We start from the raw sequence: 23,478 nt of genomic DNA, 5'->3' as shown, positions 1-23,478 counted from the left end.
GCCACGCCCATTATGTATATTACCTGGTGTGTGGGGTCTTGGGCCACGCCCATTATGTATATTACCTGGTGTGTGGGGTCTTGGGCCACGCCCATCATGTATATTACCTGGTGTGTGGGGTCTTGGGCCACGCCCATCATGTATATTACCTGGTGTGTGGGGTCTTGGGCCACGCCCATTATGTATATTACCTGGTGTGTGGGGTCTTGGGCCACGCCCATCATGTATACTACCTGGTGTGTGGGGTCTTGGGCCACGCCCATCATGTATATTACCTGGTGTGTGGGGTCTTGGGCCACGCCCATCATGTATATTACCTGGTGTGTGGGGTCTTGGGCCACGCCCATCATGTATATTACCTGGTGTGTGGGGTCTTGGGCCACGCCCATCATGTATATTACCTGGTGTGTGGGGTCTTGGGCCACGCCCATCATGTATATTACCTGGTGTGTGGGGTCTTGGGCCACGCCCATCATGTGTTGTTGAAAGTGCTGGGGGAAACCTGGAGGCTGCTGGGTACTGTCAGAATGAAACACGCACACGCACACACACAGTTAACATACAGATGCACAACACACACACGCACACACACACTCATTGTATGTATGAGGAGGAGGAGGGTCTTACAAAGATGTCTCGTCCTTCTTTGATTCGTCGGCTCCCTCAGGCTCATCATCATAGTCAAAACGATCCAATAGCGTCTAGACAAGAGAGAGGAGACGAGGTTCAACTCACACACAGTTTTTCCATTTCCAGCCCTGCCTGTTGTGAACGTCTTTTTCCAATTGTTTATACAGTGCCTTCGGAAAGTATTCAGACCCCTTGACCTTTTCCACATTTTGTTACGTTACAGCCTTATTCTAAAATTGATTTTAAAAAAAAATATTCTCATCAATCTACACACAATACCCCATAATGTCAAAGCAAAAACAAGTTTGTATAAATTTTTGCTAATTTATTAAAAATACAATACTGAAATATCACATTTACATAAGTGTTCAGACCGTTTACTCAGCATTTTGTTGAAGCACCTTTGGCAGCAATTACAGCCTCGAAGTCTTCTTGGGTATGACGCTAAAAGCTTGGCACACCTGTATTTGGGGAGTTTCTCCCATTCTTCTCTGCAGATCCTCTCAAGCTCTGTCAAGTTTGGATGGGGAGCGTCGCTGCACAGCTAATTTTCAGGTCTCTCCAGAGATGTTCGATCGGGTTCAAGTCCGGGCTCTGGCTGGGCCACTCAAGGACATTCAGAGACTTGTCTCGAAGTCACTCATGCATTGTCTTGGCTGTGTGCTTAGGGTTGTTGTCCTGTTGGAAGGTGAACCTTCTCCCCAGTCTGAGGTCCTGAGCGCTCTGGAGCAGGTTTTCATCAAGGATCTCTCTGTACTTTGCTCCATTCATCTTTGCCTCGATCCTGACTAGTCTTCCAGTCCCTGCCGCTGAAAAACATCCCCACAGCATGATGCTGCCACCACCATGCTTCACAGTAGGGATGGTGCCAGGTTTCCTCCAGATGTGACGCTTGGCATTCAGGCCAAAGAGTTCAATCTTGGTTCTCATGACAGCCCAAGCGGGCTGTCATGTGCCTTTTACTGAGGATTGGCTTCTGTCTGGCCACTCTACCATAAAGGCCTGATTGGTGGAGTGCTGCAGAGATGGTTGTCCTTCTGGAAGGGTCTCCCATCTCCACAGAGGAACTCTGGAGCTCTGTCAGAGTGACCATCGGGTTATTGGTCACCTGCCTGACCAAGGCCCTTCACCCCCGATTGCTCAGTATGGCCGGGCGGCCAGCTCTAGGAAGAGTCTTGGTGGTTCCAAACTTATTCCATTTAATAATGATGGAGGCCACTGTGTTCTTAGGGACCTTCAATGCTGCAGACATTTTTTGGCACCCTTCCCCAGATCTGTGCCTCGACACAGTCCTGTCTCAGAGCTCTATAGACAATTCCTTCGACCTCATGGCTTGGTTTTTGCTCTGACATGCACTGTCAACTGTGGGACCTTATATAGACAGGTGTGTGCCTTTCCAAATCATGTCCAATCAATTTAATTTACCACAGGTGGACTCCAATCAAGTTGTAGAAACATCTCAAGGATGATCAATGGAAACAGGATGCACCTGAGCTCAATTTCGAGTCTCATCGCAAAAGGTCTGAATACTTATGTAAATAAGGTATTTCTGTTATTTATTGATTTTTTGTAATTATATTTTTATCAGAATTTTATTTTCTTTAAACAGGGGTTACATAGACAACCAAACAAAGACCACCACACAGACTGACTGCAAAGACCACCACACAGACTGACTGCAAAGACCACCACACAGACTGACTACAAAGACCACCAAACAGACTGACCGCAAAGACCACCACACAGACTGAGTCCCATAAAAGGAATAAGGATACAGCAAAACATTATTACTGAAAGGCAGGTCATAAAAATGGCGAGAAAAATATATACAAACATCACAATTATAACATGGGGGAATTTATGAGAGGTTTTTCTACATAGCACCACAATGGAGACCAGATTTTCCAAAATGTATCAGACTTCTGGTGTAAATCAAAGGTAGGTTTCTCTAGGGATAGAATAGCAGAAGCTTGAGTAAGCCACATTCTCGCAGATGGTACTTCAGGTGTGGACCTTAATAACAATATGCATTTTTTTTGGCTAAGTAAACAAGGGTATTGAACAGACGTTCAGAGTCAGGGTTGAACACAACTGTACAATCAAAGTAGAGTAAATATTAATTGGGTGAAAAAGCTAATTGGATGTGTAAATTAATATCAATCCAGTAAGACTGGATCCTTCTACAGTACCAACAAAAAAGGCATGAAGGTGCCAGTATCCTGTTCACATTCGAAACATAAATGTCATGCATTGGAAAACATTCTGTGAAGGCAGACGGGTATAAAATAGGTTCTATGAATTTTTTTTGGAAATGTTGTTATTGTACGCTTATGGAGGTGCATTTTGGGTAGACCCTTTCGCAGATAGAAGCCCATTTTTCCTCGCCGAATGCATGTCCAATGTCTCTCTCCCAAACATGTCTCTCAACGCATCATAGGATGAGGCACTTCTGTTCAATAAAATAGAACACATGTCGGAGATTAAACCTCTCCGAACAGTAGGATTCGTAAATGGTTTTTCAACTTCAGTCATTTGAAAACGTTGTTTATCGACTTTCTTCTGACCCTCTATGAAGTGTCTAAGTTGTAGGTACTTAAAAAAATCTTTGTTGGGTAAGTCAAACTCAGTTTTTGTCTGTTGGAACGATATAAGAGTGTCCTGAGTAAATAAAGGCGGAAGGTCAGAAGGTCTGGTACCCTTCGGGAAAATCTGGATTAAGGGGCAATCGGTGACCAGAGTGATATATGGTCTGGAATCTGCAAGTACCTCCTTGAGTGTATTATTTTTACATTTTACATTTTAGTCATTTAGCAGACGCTCTTATCCAGAGCGACTTACAGGAGCAATTAGGGTTAAGTGCCTTGCTCAAGGGCACATCGACAGATTGTTCACCTAGTCGGCTCGGGGATTAGAACCAGCGACCTTTCGGTTACTGGCACAACGCTCTTAACCACTAAGCTACCTGCCGTCATGTTTAATCTTTGTGAGCAAAAGCATATCATTTGAAGTGAACAGGTGTTTAAGATTTGGAGTAACATACAGTACCAGTCAAAAGTTCGGACACACCTGCTCATTCAATTAACAGGTGTGCCGTGTAAAAAGTTAATTTGTGGAATTTCTTTCCTTCTTAATGCGTTTGAGCCAATCAGTTGTGTTGTGACAAGGTAGGGGGGGTATACAGAAGATAGCCCTATTTGGTAAAAGACCAAGTATTTTTTATTATTATTGATAATCAATGGATCATAGAAGTGGAGCCATCCTTATAGAATGAATCGATCTTTCATTCTGTTATTTTTTAAGTTGGTGTGCAAGTAGACGTCTCGGACGGTTACCGAACTCAGAATATATTTGCTTGGTAAGTTTTTTTTTTTTACATGCTTCGTATGCTCTAAATTTAATTTGGCCTTAGCACAAGCTAGTGAATTCCAGTTCGCCTGGGTTGGTTGTTGTTTATGAAAAAGTTCTAAATGCTTTTACTTCAGCCTGCAATTCTTCCCTATTTTCCATTCTAAGCTTCTTGATCAGAGAGGCTTGGGAAATGACATAACCCCTTTTGGTTGCTTTAGCAGCATCCCAGATAGTTGCAGCTGAGACAGGAGAGAGTTGATTGTCGAGCCAGTAATGTGATAACTTATATTCTATCACAGAGCAGAGCAGAATCCTTCATTGTTAAGCAGAGACATATTAAGTCTCCAATATCTCGTTTTGGAGATTGTTTTGCCAATTTCAATATCTATATATACTGGGGCATGGTCAGAAACGACTCTAGAACCAATAGCACATGATTGGACAACACGCCTGTAAGTAGAGGGCATAAAAAAAATAGTCCAATCTAGAATATTAATTATGGGGTCTAGAGTAGAAAGTACAGTCTATGACATTAGGATTTAGCTCTCTCTACTAAACCAGATGAATTCTGAGAGCATTTGAGCCTCTATGATTCGAGACTGGAGCAGTTGATGATTTATCCAATTTACCCAAAGTACAATTAAAAATCTCCTGAAATAAACCCAAGTCCCTTGCTGTGTTGATTAAACAATAAAATCATGTCAGACATACATTTGGGTGAGTCTGTGTTCGGGCCATATACATTTAGTGTAGTAATATGTTGACCAAGTATATTACCTGTAATCAAAATAAAATCGTCCTTCAGGGTCTGTACCTTGGTGCTCTAATATAAAATGGGACATTTTTATTTACAAGGATGGCAGTGCCTCTTTTGTTTGAACTAAAAGAAGAACAGTACACCTGGCCCACCCAGTCCCTCTTCAGCTTAGCATGTTCTGTTGAAGATAAATGAGTCGTCTCCTGTAGCATAGCAATTGAAACCCTTTCCTTTTTTTAAGAACGTTAGAATTGTTTTCCTCTTGACCACATGCCCACTGCCCCGAACATTCCAGGACACTGCTTTAAATGAACTGTTTATGTTACAGTAGTATTAAATAATAACTTAACCCAGACTGAGTAGTGCGTCACAAAAACAAAACAATTAATAAGATGTTTGTGTAACCCTAAACTAAAATAAAACATAAAAAAAAGATATGTTGAGTCCCCCAAATGAAAACGACAGACCCCAAAAAACAGTACCTACCCTGTTTTCTGTCACGTTACTAAAACAGGAAGCCCACTAAGGGTTTTTAAGAAGAAGAAAAAATTTAAATGTTTCCTATGTTGAATAAAGGGGAATTAACATAGATCTTTGGACATGTGGATGAAAAATGAATAACCTAATCTTTTAAAATTGTCCTAAGCATTATCGCTATTGCACTCATTAGCACGTGCCCGAACACACACACCATACAGTCACATGTAGCCTAGCCTATATAATACATTTAAAAGTACAAATTGCTTAAAGTAAATGAATATAGCCTAGTAATTACACCCTTTTGCCAACCTTGAGGCTCAACTAAAAGGAGCGAATTAACAGGAACGTCAGTGGGCTTTGGCTTATTCATTTATGAAAAAGAACCTCAGTTATATAAATGAAAAGCTTAGTTACATTACACCATAACGCTTCTTAACGATGACTTTGTATACCATGGCATGGTAGACGGTTCAAATCCCTAGGTAGTCAGACATCTATATGCGTTGCATGGACTGCCCAAATAGGGCAAATAAAAGGTTACGTCCACAAACTGACCATGTGTGCACCCTAATAACATACCTAGCAGCCTTCACGGATCTGGGTTCTGTGCCGCTGTTGAGTGGATATTGTCCCGGTAGAAGGTGAGCGCAGACTGGGGGGGGGGGGGTCGTCAAATGTGTGGCTAGCCCCCTGGAAAGTAATCCTCTGTTTAGCCGCGTGTATCAAGCCAAATCTGACTCCTGCCTTGTGAAGGTGGGCTTTCACATCTTTGTATGCAGCTCTGCATCTTGCCTTGTCTGCCGAGTAATCTGGGAAGATATGGATCCGCTTGCCATTGTAGTTCAGCTGTCCCCCGGTGAATTTTCTCTTTGGTCTGGAAGTAATGTAGGCGGACCAGCATTGCTCTGGGACGGCGACCGGGCTGTGGTTTTGCCGCTAGAGTGCGATGCGCCGTGTCGATGACTGGGGGGGCGTGTCAAAACGTCTCTCCGCCAAGGACGTCTTGCGGGAAAGAGGCCATGAACTCGGTAGGATTGCGCCCTTCCGTCTCTTCTGGGATTCCGACCACACCTATGTTCTGTCTCGGGGAACGGTTTAACTGTTCATCTAGACCAGGGCTGTCCAACCCTGTTCCTGGAGAGCTACCCTCCTGTAGGTTTTCACTCCAACCCCAGTTGTAACCAACCTGATTTAGCTTTTCAACCAGCTAATTATTAGAATCAGGTGTGCTAGATGAGGGTTGGAGTGAAAACCTACAGGACGGTAGCTCTCTAGGAACAGGGTTGGAGAGCCCTGATCTAGACTAACCTTTAGCTTCACGTTCTCTGAGGTAAGCTTGTCGTTTTTGGTCTCCAATTCGGTAAGCCGCTTATTAATGTCAGTCAACAACGTTTCCATATCCTTTATTTTTGGGGGTTTGTGTTGAGATAGTTGTTTTGTAGTGTCGCCATAGTTGACTGGACTTCTGTCATAATTACAGCTCGTAGACTTGACACAGAGGAACGAAGTTCGGTCATGAAATCAGAGCGTAGTGTAGCCATTTCTGCGCGGATGGTGACTAGCATCTCCATAACGTTAGCATCCGCCATATTGTTGCTAGTCTTCGCCGTGTCTTCCTGTTTACCGTTTCGTCTCGTTTTCTCGGTTCCAAACATATCCAAGAATGCCACCCAAATGTTGCTAGAGGTATGCGAAGTGTGTTCTCGTTTCGATAGATAAAAGGTTAAAACATAAAAGTATCAACCCCTTAGTGGAGTGCCCTCGGAACACGTCTTTACGTCGCCATGGTGAAACTGCATCCTGTTTGTTTTTTTTACATTTGCAAAAATGTCTACAAACCTGTTTTCGCTTTGTCATTATGGGGTATTGTGTGTAGATTGCTGAGGATTTGCTATTTATTTAATCAATTTTAAATAATAAGGCTGTAACGTAACAAAATGTGGAAAAAGTCAAGGGGTCTGAATACTTTCCGAAGGCACTGTATGTGTTGAGATTTCCAGAAATGTCTGCTTTGCTGGACAGTGTCTTTCTCTTGTGTTGGTCAGGTCGTTATTGTCAAAGAGAAAGTGTTCTCAATGACTTACCTGGTTAAATAAAGGCTAAATATCTGTTGCGGTTTTCTCATTCAAATCTAAATCTAGGATAGGTTGTTGTATTGTTTATCAAATCCCTGGCTACCATTACTAGAGGCAAGACATTTCCCATAGCAACGATCATTTTGAAACACCATCAAAAAACTATTTTAAACCACCTTTACCCCCTGTCACTAACACCCGTCTCTCCTGTGGGACAAGGAGGGAAACCCCACTCTGCGGTTACAGGTCGATAATAAGAAGAGGAACTCACAGCCACCTTGTCAAACGCTGTTTTCTGCCGGGAGGGCTCGCTGGAGGGGAGGGGGAGTCGCTGAGCGGCCGTACCCAGGCCGGGGGTGAGGGGCTGGGGCTGGGAGTGGAGGTTGGCTGGAGGCTGGGGTTGAGCCTGGAGATGCGGCTGGGGATGGGGTTGAGCCTGGAGATGCGGCTGGGGATGGGGTTGAGCCTGGAGATGCGGCTGGGGATGGGGTTGAGCCTGGAGATGCGGCTGGGGATGGGGTTGAGCCTGGGGGTGGTTGTGAGTCGGGGGTGGGAAGGGATGGGTCTGAGGCTTTAATGGATGTTGTTGGAAGGTCTGGAGCATTTGTTGAAGCTGGAGAGAGAGAGAGAGAGAGAGAGAGAAAGCGCGAGAGAGAGACAGAGAGCGAGAGACAGTGAGAGAGAGAGACAGAGAGAGAGAGACAGAGAGAGAGAGACAGAAAGAGAGAGACAGAGAGAGAGAGACAGAGAGAGAAACAGCGAGAGAAACAGCGAGAGAGAGACAGTGAGCGAGAGAGCGAGAGACAGTGAGAGAGAGAGACAGAGAGAGAGAGACAGAGAGAGAGACAGAAAGAGAGAGACAGAGAGAGAGAGACAGAGAGAGAAACAGCGAGAGAAACAGCGAGAGAGAGACAGTGAGCGAGAGAGCGAGAGACAGTGAGAGAGAGAGACAGAGCGAGAGAGAGGGAGAGAGAGAGAGACAGAGAGTTGAGTTAGGACACTGGGGATGCCTGAAGATGGGACTAGCAAAAAGAAAAGGTTCATAATTATCAAGTGCATATTGAGGGAAACCGGATACATAGACACACACTGACCTGCTGTCCCTTTGAGGACTGGAAGAGCTGAGCGACAGCAGCGAATGCGTCAGAATTCTGAACCGGAGGGACCGGCGCCACAACAGAGTTTTCCGTTACGGAGGTGACCGGACCCTTTACTGGCGAAGGGGATGGGGGAAAACCTGGAGGACAGAGGTACAAGAGAATAAGTTACACACACACCCACACCTAACACACACACACACACACACACACACACACACACCTAACACACACACACACACACACACACACAGACACACACAACAGTGATACCTGAGTCTGGACTAACAGACAGACAACAGTGATACAGTGGGGAAAAAAGTATTTAGTCAGCCACCAATTGTGCAAGTTCTCCCACTTAAAAAGATGAGAGAGGCCTGTAATTTTCATCATAAGTACACGTCAACTATGACAGACAAAATGAGATTTTTTTTCTCCAGAAAATCACATTGTAGGATTTTTTATGAATTTATTTGCAAATTATGGTGGAAAATAAGTATTTGGTCAATAACACAAGTTTCTCAATACTTTGTTATATACCCTTTGTTGGCAATGACACAGGTCAAACGTTTTCTGTAAGTCTTCACAAGGTTTTCACACACTGTTGCTGGTATTTTGGCCCATTCCTCCATGCAGATCTCCTCTAGAGCAGTGATGTTTTGGGGCTGTCGCTGGGCAACACAGACTTTCAACTCCCTCCAAAGATTTTCTATGGGGTTGAGATCTGGGACTGGCTAGGCCACTCCAGGACCTTGAAATGCTTCTTACGAAGCCACTCCTTCGTTGCCCGGGCGGTGTGTTTGGGATCATTGTCATGCTGAAAGACCCAGCCACGTTTCATCTTCAATGCCCTTGCTGATGGAAGGAGGTTTTCACTCAAAATCTCACGATACATGGCCCCATTCATTCTTTCCTTTACACGGATCAGTCGTCCTGGTCCCTTTGCAGAAAAACAGCCCCAAAGCATGATGTTTCCACCCCCATGCTTCACAGTAGGTATGGTGTTCTTTGGATGCAACTCAGCATTCTTTGTCCTCCAAACACGACGAGTTGAGTTTTTACCAAAAAGTTATATTTTGGTTTCATCTGACCATATGACATTCTCCCAATCCTCTTCTGGATCATCCAAATGCACTTTAGCAAACTTCAGACGGGCCTGGACATGTACTGGCTTAAGCAGGGGGACACGTCTGGCACTGCAGGATTTGAGTCCCTGGCGGCGTAGTGTGTTACTGATGGTAGGCTTTGTTACTTTGGTCCCAGCTCTCTGCAGGTCATTCACTAGGTCCCCCCGTGTGGTTCTGGGATTTTTGCTCACCGTTCTTGTGATCATTTTGACCCCACGGGGTGAGATCTTGCGTGGAGCCCCAGATCGAGGGAGATTATCAGGGGTCTTGTATGTCTTCCATTTCCTAATAATTGCTCCCACAGTTGATTTCTTCAAACCAAGCTGCTTACCTATTGCAGATTCAGTCTTCCCAGCCTGGTGCAGGTCTACAATTTTGTTTCTGGTGTCCTTTGACAGTTCTTTGGTCTTGGCCATAGTGGAGTTTGGAGTGTGACTGTTTGAGGTTGTGGACAGGTGTCTTTTATAATGATAACAAGTTCAAACAGGTGCCATTAATACAGGTAACGAGTGGAGGACAGAGGAGCCTCTTAAAGAAGAAGTTACAGGTCTGTGAGAGCCAGAAATCTTGCTTGTTTATAGGTGACCAAATACTTATTTTCCACCATAATTTGCAAATAAATTCATTAAAAATCCTACAATGTGATTTTCTGGAAAAAATGTTTGTCTGTCATAGTTGACGTGTACCTATGATGAAAATTACAGGCCTCTCTCATCTTTTTAAGTGGGAGAACTTGCACAATTGGTGGCTGACTAAATACTTTTTTTCCCCACTGTACCTGGGTCTGGACTAACAGGCAGACAGCAGTGATACCTGGGTCTGGACTAACAGACAGACAGACAGCAGTGATACCTGGGTCTGGACTAACAGACAGACAGCAGTGATACCTGGGTCTGGACTAACAGGCAGACAGCAGTGATACCTGGGTCTGGACTAACAGGCAGACAGCAGTGATACCTGGGTCTGGACTAACAGACAGACAGCAGTGATACCTGGGTCTGGACTAACAGACAGACAGCAGTGATACCTGGGTCTGGACTAACAGACAGACAGCAGTGATACCTGGGTCTGGACTAACAGACAGACAGCAGTGATACCTGGGTCTGGACTAACAGACAGACAGACAGCAGTGATACCTGGGTCTGGACTAACAGGCAGACAGCAGTGATACCTGGGTCTGGACTAACAGACAGACAGCAGTGATACCTGGGTCTGGACTAACAGACAGACAGCAGTGATACCTGGGTCTGGACTAACAGGCAGACAGCAGTGATACCTGGGTCTGGACTAACAGACAGACAGCAGTGATACCTGGGTCTGGACTAACAGGCAGACAGCAGTGATACCTGGGTCTGGACTAACAGGCAGACAGCAGTGATACCTGGGTCTGGACTAACAGACAGACAGCAGTGATACCTGGGTCTGGACTAACAGACAGACAGCAGTGATACCTGGGTCTGGACTAACAGACAGACAGCAGTGATACCTGGGTCTGGACTAACAGACAGACAGCAGTGATACCTGGGTCTGGACTAACAGGCAGACAGCAGTGATACCTGGGTCTGGACTAACAGACAGACAGCAGTGATACCTGGGTCTGGACTAACAGACAGACAGCAGTGATACCTGGGTCTGGACTAACAGACAGACAGCAGTGATACCTGGGTCTGGACTAACAGACAGACAGCAGTGATACCTGGGTCTGGACTAACAGACAGACAGCAGTGATACCTGGGTCTGGACTAACAGACAGACAGCAGTGATACCTGGGTCTGGACTAACAGACAGACAGCAGTGATACCTGGGTCTGGACTAACAGACAGACAGCAGTGATACCTGGGTCTGGACTAACAGACAGACAGACAGCAGTGATACCTGGGTCTGGACTAACAGACAGACAGACAGCAGTGATACCTGGGTCTGGACTAACAGGCAGACAGCAGTGATACCTGGGTCTGGACTAACAGACAGACAGCAGTGATACCTGGGTCTGGACTAACAGACAGACAGCAGTGATACCTGGGTCTGGACTAACAGACAGACAGCAGTGATACCTGGGTCTGGGCTAACAGACAGACAGCAGTGATACCTGGGTCTGGACTAACAGACAGACAGCAGTGATACCTGGGTCTGGACTAACAGACAGACAGCAGTGATACCTGGGTCTGGACTAACAGACAGACAGCAGTGATACCTGGGTCTGGACTAACAGACAGACAGACAGCAGTGATACCTGGGTCTGGACTAACAGACAGACAGCAGTGATACCTGGGTCTGGGCTAACAGGCAGACAGCAGTGATACCTGGGTCTGGACTAACAGACAGACAGCAGTGATACCTGGGTCTGGACTAACAGACAGACAGACAGCAGTGATACCTGGGTCTGGACTAACAGACAGACAGACAGCAGTGATACCTGGGTCTGGACTAACAGACAGACAGACAGACAGCAGTGATACCTGGGTCTGGACTAACAGACAGACAGACAGCAGTGATACCTGGGTCTGGACTAACAGACAGACAGCAGTGATACCTGGGTCTGGACTAACAGACAGACAGACAGCAGTGATACCTGGGTCTGGACTAACAGACAGACAGCAGTGATACCTGGGTCTGGGCTAACAGGCAGACAGCAGTGATACCTGGGTCTGGACTAACAGACAGACAGACAGCAGTGATACCTGGGTCTGGACTAACAGACAGACAGACAGCAGTGATACCTGGGTCTGGACTAACAGACAGACAGCAGTGATACCTGGGTCTGGACTAACAGAGAGACAGCAGTGATACCTGGGTCTGGACTAACAGACAGACAGCAGTGATACCTGGGTCTGGACTAACAGACAGACAGCAGTGATACCTGGGTCTGGACTAACAGGCAGACAGCAGTGATACCTGGGTCTGGACTAACAGACAGACAGCAGTGATACCTGGGTCTGGACTAACAGACAGACAGCAGTGATACCTGGGTCTGGACTAACAGACAGACAGACAGCAGTGATACCTGGGTCTGGACTAACAGACAGACAGCAGTGATACCTGGGTCTGGACTAACAGACAGACAGACAGCAGTGATACCTGGGTCTGGGCTAACAGACAGACAGCAGTGATACCTGGGTCTGGACTAACAGACAGACAGCAGTGATATCTGGGTCTGGGCTAACAGACAGACAGCAGTGATACCTGGGTCTGGACTAACAGACAGACAGACAGCAGTGATACCTGGGTCTGGACTAACAGACAGACAGACAGCAGTGATACCTGGGTCTGGGCTAACAGACAGACAGACAGCAGTGATACCTGGGTCTGGGCTAACAGACAGACAGCAGTGATACCTGGGTCTGGGCTAACAGACAGACAGCAGTGATACCTGGGTCTGGACTAACAGAGAGACAGCAGTGATACCTGGGTCTGGACTAACAGACAGACAGCAGTGATACCTGGGTCTGGACTAACAGACAGACAGCAGTGATACCTGGGTCTGGACTAACAGACAGACAGACAGCAGTGATACCTGGGTCTGGACTAACAGACAGACAGACAGCAGTGATACCTGGGTCTGGGCTAACAGACAGACAGACAGCAGTGATACCTGGGTCTGGGCTAACAGACAGACAGCAGTGATACCTGGGTCTGGGCTAACAGACAGACAGCAGTGATACCTGGGTCTGGACTAACAGACAGCAGTGATACCTGGGTCTGGACTAACAGGCAGACAGACAGACAGACAGCAGTGATACCTGGGTCTGGACTAACAGACAGACAGCAGTGATACCTGGGTCTGGACTAACAGACAGACAGCAGTGATACCTGGGTCTGGACTAACAGACAGACAGCAGTGATACCTGGGTCTGGACTAACAGACAGACAGCAGTGATACCTGGGTCTGGGTCGTCCATCTCTGTGTATGCAGCTGCAGCACTGCTGGATCCAGATGTAGCCATATCTAGAAGAGGCTGAATGATCTCCATCTTAAACACACCATTCTTCTGCCACAGATTCAACACACGCACTATCTTACTCTAAAGAGAGAGAGAGAGAGAGAGAGAGAGAGAGAGAGCGAGAGAGAGAGAGAGAGGAGGATATACTTATGTCCTGATTTGTTATGAGAAAGTACAGCATCCACAAGCATCCATCAAAACTTGTATCACCACCATTATAATCAATATCATCATCAATATCATCATCACACCACTATCACCACCACACCACTATCATCATTACCACACCACCACTATCATCACCACCACCACACCACTATCATCAGCATCACCACCACTATCATCATTACCACCACACCACTATCAGCATCATCACCACCACTATCATCATTACCACCACACCACTATCAGCATCATCACCACCACATCACTATCAGCATAATCACCACCACACCCCTATCATCATTACCACCACACCACTATCAGCATCATCACCACCACTATCATCATTACCACCACACCATTATCAGCATCATCACCACCACTATCATCATCACCACCACACCACTATCATCATCATCACCACACCACTATCACCATCATCACCACCACTATCAGCATCACCACCACCACACCACTATCATCACCACCACTATCATCATTACCACCACACCACTATCAGCATCATCACCACACCACTATCAGCATCATCACCACACCACTATCATCATTACCACCACACCACTATCATCATTACCACCACACCACTATCAGCATCATCACCACCACTATCATCATTACCACCACACCACTATCAGCATCATCACCACCACACCACTATCATCATTACCACCACACCACTATCACCATCATCACCACCACACCACTATCACCATCACCACCACCACACCACTATCATCACCACCACTATCATCATTACCACCACACCACTATCAGCATCATCACCACACCACTATCATCATTACCACCACACCACTATCAGCATCATCACCACCACTATCATAATTACCACCACACCACTATCAGCATCATCACCACCACACCACTATCAGCATCATCACCACACCACTATCAGCATCATCACCACCACACCACTATCATCATTATCACCACCACTCCACTATCAGCATCATCACCACACCACTATCATCACCACCACCACACCACTATCATCAGCATCACCACCACTATCATCATTACCACCACACCACTATCAGCATCATCACCACCACTATCATCATTACCACCACATCACTATCAGCATCATCACCACCACACCCCTATCATCATTACCACCACACCACTATCAGCATCATCACCACCACTATCATCATTACCACCACACCATTATCAGCATCATCACCACCACTATCCTCATTACCACCACACCACTATCAGCATCATCACCACCACTATCATCATTACCACCACACCACTATCAGCATCATCACCACCACACCACTATCATCATTACCACCACACCACTATCAGCATCATCACCACTATCATCATTACCACCACACCACTATCACCACCACACCACTATCAGCATCATCACCACCACACCACTATCATCATTACCACCACACCACTATCAGCATCATCACCACCACTATCATCATTACCACCACACCACTATCAGCATCATCACCACCACTATCACCACTACACCACTATCACCACCACTATCATCATTACCACCACACCACTATCAGCATCATCACCACCACTATCACCACCACACCACTATCACCATCATCACCACTATCATCATTACCACCACACCACTATCAGCATCATCACCACACCACTATCACCATCATCACCACCACACCACTATCAGCATCATCACCACACCACTATCATCATTACCACCACACCACTATCAGCATCATCACCACCACTATCATCATTACCACCACACCACTATCAGCATCACCACCACCACTATCATCATTACCACCACACCACTATCAGCATCATCACCACCACACCACTATCATCATTACCACCACACCACTATCATCATTACCACCACACCACTATCAGCATCATCACCACCACTATCATCATTACCACCACACCACTATCAGCATCATCACCACCATCACACCACTATCATCATCACCACCACACCACTATCATCATTACCACCACACCACTATCAGCATCATCACCACACCACTATCACCATCATCACCACCACTATCAGCATCACCACCACCACACCACTATCATCACCACCACTATCATCATTACCACCACACCACTATCAGCATCATCACCACCACACCACTATCATCATTACCACCACACCACTATCACCATCATCACCACCACACCACTATCACCATCACCACCACCACACCACTATCATCACCACCACTATCATCATTACCACCACACCACTATCAGCATCATCACCACACCACTAGCATCATTACCACCACACCACTATCAGCATCATCACCACCACTATCATAATTACCACCACACCACTATCAGCATCATCACCACCACACCACTATCAGCATCATCACCACACCACTATCAGCATCATCACCACCACACCACTATCATCATTACCACCACACCACTATCACCATCATCACTACCACACCACTATCAGCATCACCACCACCACACCACTATCATCACCACCACTATCATCATTACCACCACACCACTATCAGCATCATCACCACACCACTATCATCATTACCACCACATCACTATCATCATCACCACCACACCACTATCATCACCACCACCATCGTCTTACCCGTTCTTCAGTGGGACAGAGACAGAGGTTCTCAAACGTTCCCGTGATGTTCTTGGTGAACCGTGGCCCGAACACATCCTTGTCCACGCCGAACTGGTGACGGGACTGTCGGACGATGGAGTCCACAACATATAGACCTGCCACCTTGTACTCCGGCTTACACTGGGGGAGATGGGGGAGGGACAGGGGGAAGAGAGAGGGGAAGGAGGGGGGAGGACAGAGAGAGAGAGAGAGAGAGAGAGAGAGAGAGAGAGAGAGAGAGAGAGAGAGACAGAGACAGAGACAGAGACAGAGACAGAGACAGAGACAGAGACAGAGACAGAGACAGAGACAGAGACAGAGACAGAGACAGAGACAGAGACAGAGACAGAGACAGAGACAGAGACAGAGACAGAGACAGAGACAGAGATAGAGATAGAGATAGAGATAGAGATAGAGATAGAGATAGAGATAGAGATAGAGATAGAGATAGAGACAGAGACAGAGACAGAGACAGAGACAGAGAGAGTCTTCAGTGCAACATCCAACACATCAACAGTCAATATCCAGAAACAACCCCCAAAGGGTTTGGGATGTGGACAATGTATAGACCTCGAATTCAAATCTGGACCTGGAAGCCAGTTCCACTGCTTTCTAATCAGGGACTGATTTAGACATGGGACACCAGGTGGGTGCAATTCATTATCAAGTAGAACAGAAAAGCAGCAGAAATGAGGACCTCCTGGGATAAGAGTTGAATAGCCCTGATGTATGGCATACAGTGTAGAAGATATGAGAGTTGAATAGCCCTGATGTATGGCATACAGTGTAGAAGATATGAGAGTTGAATAGCCCTGATGTATAGCATACAGTGTAGAAGATATGAGAGTTGAATAGCCCTGATGTATAGCATACAGTGTAGAAGATATGAGAGTTGAATAGCCCTGATGTATAGCATACAGTGTAGAAGATATGAGAGTTGAATAGCCCTGATGTATAGCATACAGTGTAGAAGATATGAGAGTTGAATAGCCCTGATGTATAGCATACAGTGTAGAAGATATGAGAGTTGAATAGCCCTGATGTATAGCATACAGTGTAGAAGATATGAGAGTTGAATAGCCCTGATGTATGGCATACAGTGTAGAAGATATGACGTGTGGAGGCAACTCACCTTTTTAATGAACTTCTCAACAATCTGGACCACATGTTTATATAACTGGAAGAGGAGAAAAGAGATGTCAGCGTTTTGGTAACAGACAGACGTGACTTTTAGGAAGGGTTTCCCGGACACAGATTAAGGCTGGTCCTGGACTAAAAAAGATACTCCATTTATCCCTGCTTTTTAGTCCAGGATTAGCCTTAAAGGGATACTAGTGTATGCTGCCCTACCTGAAGACTTTTCAGTCATTGCACTAACGGTTAAATCCATTAGAATTTAATCACTTTTTGACAGAATCCTTTTGTTAAAAAAAATAAAATAAAATAAACGTTTTCCCATGGAAGAAGTGGTCAGAAAATGACGTTTTGGACCTGAATGCCAAAACATTCAGGAGTTAAAGGTGCTCAGAGTTGACCCATTTTGCACACCCCACCACACCATGAGCCATCCATGTCTACATCACTAGAAAAGATAAAGGGTTGAGTTTGATATCGTTTAAAAGCCCTCCCAGTCATTTGTACAAATACAGAAGGTAACTGACTTCATTACTTTGATACAGTTGATAACCATATTGTGAAACATAATTTATGTAAACTGACATTATTAGTTGCTTATTTTCTACTTCTTAGATGCATATAATGTCCAGGGCATAACCTAGCCTGGTGGAACCAGCCTGATCACTGTGTTCTCCATATAATGTCCAGGGCATAACCTAGCCTGGTGGAACCAGCCTGATCACTGTGTTCACCATATAATGTCCAGGGCATAACCTAGCCTGGTGGAACCAGCCTGATCACTGTGTTCTCCATATAATGTCCAGGGTATAACCTAGCCTGGTGGAACCAGCCTGATCACTGTGTTCCCATATAATGTCCAGGGCATAACCTAGCCTGGTGGAACCAGCCTGATCACTGTGTTCTCCATATAATGTCCAGGGTATAACCTAGCCTGGTGGAACCAGCCTGATCACTGTGTTACCATATAATGTCCAGGGCATAACCTAGCCTGGTGGAACCAGCCTGATCACTGTGTTCACCATATAATGTCCAGGGCATAACCTAGCCCGGTGGAACCAGCCTGATCACTGTGTTTACCATATAATGTCCAGGGCATAACCTAGCCCGGTGGAACCAGCCTGATCACTGTGTTTACCATATAATGTCCAGGGTATAACCTAGCCTGGTGGAACCAGCCTGATCACTGTGTTCCCATATAATGTCCAGGGCATAACCTAGCCTGGTGGAACCAGCCTGATCACTGTGTTCCCATATAATGTCCAGGGCATAACCTAGCCTGGTGGAACCAGCCTGATCACTGTGTTCACCATATAATGTCCAGGGCATAACCTAGCCTGGTGGAACCAGCCTGATCACTGTGTTCCCATATAATGTCCAGGGCATAACCTAGCCTGGTGGAACCAGCCTGATCGCTGTGTTACCATATAATGTCCAGGGCATAACCTAGCCCGGTGGAACCAGCCTGATCACTGTGTTCACCATATAATGTCCAGGGTATAACCTAGCCTGGTGGAACCAGCCTGATCACTGTGTTCACCATATAATGTCCAGGGTATAACCTAGCCTGGTGGAACCAGCCTGATCACTGTGTTCACCATATAATGTCCAGGGCATAACCTAGCCCGGTGGAACCAGCCTGATCACTGTGTTTACCATATAATGTCCAGGGCATAACCTAGCCTGGTGGAACCAGCCTGATCACTGTGTTTACCATATAATGTCCAGGGCATAACCTAGCCCGGTGGAACCAGCCTGATCACTGTGTTCCCATATAATGTCCAGGGTATAACCTAGCCTGGTGGAACCAGCCTGATCACTGTGTTACCATATAATGTCCAGGACATAACCTAGCCTGGTGGAACCAGCCTGATCACTGTGTTACCATATAATGTCCAGGACATAACCTAGCCAGGTGGAACCAGCCTGATCACTGTGTTACCATATAATGTCCAGGACATAACCTAGCCTGGTGGAACCAGCCTGATCACTGTGTTACCATTCTATCTTATGATATCTGAAGTGAAATAGAAAGGTGAACGCAGCGTTCAGGTTGGTTCCACCAGGATAATCATAATCACCATTGATAAAGTAGCCAGTGCTCTGTGTGTGTGTGTGTGACCGACCAGTATCTCTGATGAGAGGCCAGGAGCTGATCTACGCTGCTATGCCCATCAACGGGGCTCTGGCAAAGACCTCACCTCCAGCCTCACCTCTTGCCTGCTCACCAACGGTCGTCAATAGGGAGAGCGTAATTTGGTAGGTTTTATCTGACCTGTTCAAACTTCAACATAGTACCTGTATGTGTCTCAGATATCACCTATCCTAACTGCCATTGGTAATAGAACAGTGACTATGTGTCAGATATCACCTATCCTAACTGCCATTGGTAATAGAACAGTGACTGTGTGTCAGATATCACCTATCCTAACTGCCATTGGTAATAGAACAGTGACTATGTGTCAGATATCACCTATCCTAACTGCCATTGGTAATAGAACAGTGACTATGTCTCAGATATCAACTATCCTAACTGCCATTGGTAACAGAACAGTGACTGTGTGTCAGATATCACCTATCCTAACTGCCATTGGTAATAGAACAGTGACTATGTGTCAGATATCAACTATCCTAACTGCCCTTGGTAACAGAACAGTGACTGCGTGTCAGATATCACCTATCCTAACTGCCATTGGTAATAGAACAGTGACTATGTGTCAGATATCAACTATCCTAACTGCCATTGGTAATAGAACAGTGACTATGTGTCAGATATCACCTATCCTAACTGCCATTGGTAATAGAACAGTGACTATGTGTCAGATATCAACTATCCTAACTGCCATTGGTAATAGAACAGTGACTATGTGTCAGATATCACCTATCCTAACTGCCCTTGGTAACAGAACAGTGACTGTGTGTCAGATAACAACTATCCTAACTGCCATTGGTAATAGAACAGTGACTGTGTGTGTCAGATATCACCTATCCTAACTGCCATTGGTAATAGAACAGTGACTATGTGTCAGATATCACCTATCCTAACTGCCATTGGTAATAGAACAGTGACTATGTGTCAGATATCACCTATCCTAACTGCCCTTGGTAACAGAACAGTGACTGTGTGTCAGATAACAACTATCCTAACTGCCATTGGTAATAGAACAGTGACTGTGTGTGTCAGATATCACCTATCCTAACTGCCATTGGTAATAGAACAGTGACTATGTGTCAGATATCACCTATCCTAACTGCCATTGGTAATAGAACAGTGACTATGTGTCAGATATCAACTATCCTAACTGCCATTGGTAATAGAACAGTGACTATGTGTCAGATATCACCTATCCTAACTGCCCTTGGTAACAGAACAGTGACTGTGTGTCAGATAACAACTATCCTAACTGCCATTGGTAATAGAACAGTGACTGTGTGTGTCAGATATCACCTATCCTAACTGCCATTGGTAATAGAACAGTGACTATGTGTCAGATATCACCTATCCTAACTGCCATTGGTAATAGAACAGTGACTGTGTGTCAGATATCAACTATCCTAACTGCCATTGGTAATAGAACAGTGACTATGTGTCAGATATCACCTATCCTAACTGCCATTGGTAATAGAACAGTGACTATGTGTCAGATATCAACTATCCTAACTGCCATTGGTAATAGAACAGTGACTATGTGTCAGATATCAACTATCCTAACTGCCATTGATAACAGAACAGTGACTGTGTGTCAGATATCACCTATCCTAACTGCCATTGGTAGTAGAACAGTGACTATGTGTCAGATATCAACTATCCTAACTGCCATTGGTAATAGAACAGTGACTGTGTGTGTCAGATATCACCTATCCTAACTGCCATTGGTAATAGAACAGTGACTATGTGTCAGATATCACCTATCCTAACTGCCATTGGTAATAGAACAGTGACTATGTGTCAGATATCACCTATCCTAACTGCCCTTGGTAACAGAACAGTGACTGTGTGTCAGATAACAACTATCCTAACTGCCATTGGTAATAGAACAGTGACTGTGTGTGTCAGATATCACCTATCCTAACTGCCATTGGTAATAGAACAGTGACTATGTGTCAGATATCACCTATCCTAACTGCCATTGGTAATAGAACAGTGACTATGTGTCAGATATCAACTATCCTAACTGCCATTGGTAATAGAACAGTGACTATGTGTCAGATATCACCTATCCTAACTGCCCTTGGTAACAGAACAGTGACTGTGTGTCAGATAACAACTATCCTAACTGCCATTGGTAATAGAACAGTGACTGTGTGTGTCAGATATCACCTATCCTAACTGCCATTGGTAATAGAACAGTGACTATGTGTCAGATATCACCTATCCTAACTGCCATTGGTAATAGAACAGTGACTGTGTGTCAGATATCAACTATCCTAACTGCCATTGGTAATAGAACAGTGACTATGTGTCAGATATCACCTATCCTAACTGCCATTGGTAATAGAACAGTGACTATGTGTCAGATATCAACTATCCTAACTGCCATTGATAACAGAACAGTGACTGTGTGTCAGATATCACCTATCCTAACTGCCATTGGTAGTAGAACAGTGACTATGTGTCAGATATCAACTATCCTAACTGCCATTGATAACAGAACAGTGACTGTGTGTCAGATATCACCTATCCTAACTGCCATTGGTAATAGAACAGTGACTATGTGTGTGTGTGTTCACAGAAACATGTATGGAGCCGGCACATGGAGACTTGCAACATGGTGTGATGAAGTCCAGACTGACAGACGGGCTTGATACTGATGTCTCTAAATGGAGAGAGACCTGGTACTGACAGACGGGCTTGATACTGATGTCTCTGAATGGAGAGAGACCTGGTACTGACAGACGGGCTTGATACTGATGTCTCTGAATGGAGAGAGACCTGGCACTGACAGACAGACTTGATACTGATGTCTCTGAATGGAGAGAGACCTGCCACTCTGACAGACAGGCTTGATACTGATGTCTCTGAATGGAGAGAGACCTGGCACTGACAGACGGGCTTGATACTGATGTCTCTGAATGGAGAGAGACCTGCCACTCTGACAGACAGACTTGATACTGATGTCTCTGAATGGAGAGAGACCTGCCACTCTGACAGACAGACTTGATACTGATGTCTCTGAATGGAGAGAGACCTGCCACTCTGACAGACAGGCTTGATACTGATGTCTCTGAATGGAGAGAGACCTGGTACTGACAGACGGGCTTGATACTGATGTCTCTGAATGGAGAGAGACCTGGTACTGACAGACGGGCTTGATACTGATGTCTCTGAATGGAGAGAGACCTGGTACTGACAGACGGGCTTGATACTGATGTCTCTGAATGGAGAGAGACCTGGCACTCTGACAGACAGGCTTGATACTGATGTCTCTGAATGGAGAGAGACCTGGTACTGACAGACGGGCTTGATACTGATGTCTCTGAATGGAGAGAGACCTGGCGCTCTGACAGACAGGCTTGATACTGATGTCTCTGAATGGAGAGAGACCTGGTACTGACAGACAGGCTTGATACTGATGTCTCTGAATGGAGAGAGACCTGGCACTGACAGACAGGCTTGATACTGATGTCTCTGAATTGAGAGAGACCTGGTGCTCGGCATTAGCATTTTACTAGACACAACTTTTACTTGTATTGTCTTTTTATTATTATTGAATTGAAATGGTATCAGTCAATATGGGGAGGGAGAAACCCTGTGTATTCTGAACCAGGATCAGGGAACTCCTGTTGTATACAGGACACCACACAGGAAGTTATGACCACTCTGACATGTTACCAAGGTAACCCCATTACCACCACACAGGAAGGTATGACCACTCTGACATGTTACCAAGGTAACCCCATTACCACCACACAGGAAGGTATAACCACTCTGACATGTTACCAAGGTAACCCCATTACCACCATACAGGAAGGTATGACCACTCTGACATGTTACCAAGGTAACCCCATTACCACCAGACAGGAAGCTATAACCACTCTGACATGTTACCAAGGTAACCCCATTA

The 23,478-nt window shown here is 45.5% G+C and overlaps 1 protein-coding gene across 1 annotated transcript in view; it reads right to left on the bottom strand.

Moving 5' to 3' along the window:
• Positions 1–23,478, bottom strand: part of LOC311099897 (uncharacterized protein) — a 55,476-nt gene that overhangs the window by 16,762 nt on the left and 15,236 nt on the right. The window contains exons 3-10 of the mRNA XM_084140616.1: positions 17,412–17,456; positions 16,259–16,420; positions 13,395–13,536; positions 8,385–8,527; positions 7,562–7,903; positions 628–701; positions 234–519; positions 24–191 (exon numbers count right to left, since the gene is read on the bottom strand). Of these exons, the coding sequence (XP_083996742.1) occupies positions 24–191; positions 234–519; positions 628–701; positions 7,562–7,903; positions 8,385–8,527; positions 13,395–13,536; positions 16,259–16,420; positions 17,412–17,456 (1,362 nt within the window). The remainder of the gene's footprint in view (positions 1–23; positions 192–233; positions 520–627; positions 702–7,561; positions 7,904–8,384; positions 8,528–13,394; positions 13,537–16,258; positions 16,421–17,411; positions 17,457–23,478) is intronic.

Source organism: Coregonus lavaretus, assembly GCF_964263955.1.
Source record: "Coregonus lavaretus genome assembly, chromosome: 24".
NCBI lineage: Eukaryota > Metazoa > Chordata > Actinopteri > Salmoniformes > Salmonidae > Coregonus > Coregonus lavaretus.
The sequence above is the reverse complement of the archived record's forward strand: the minus strand, read 5'-3'. Positions and strand labels throughout refer to the sequence as shown.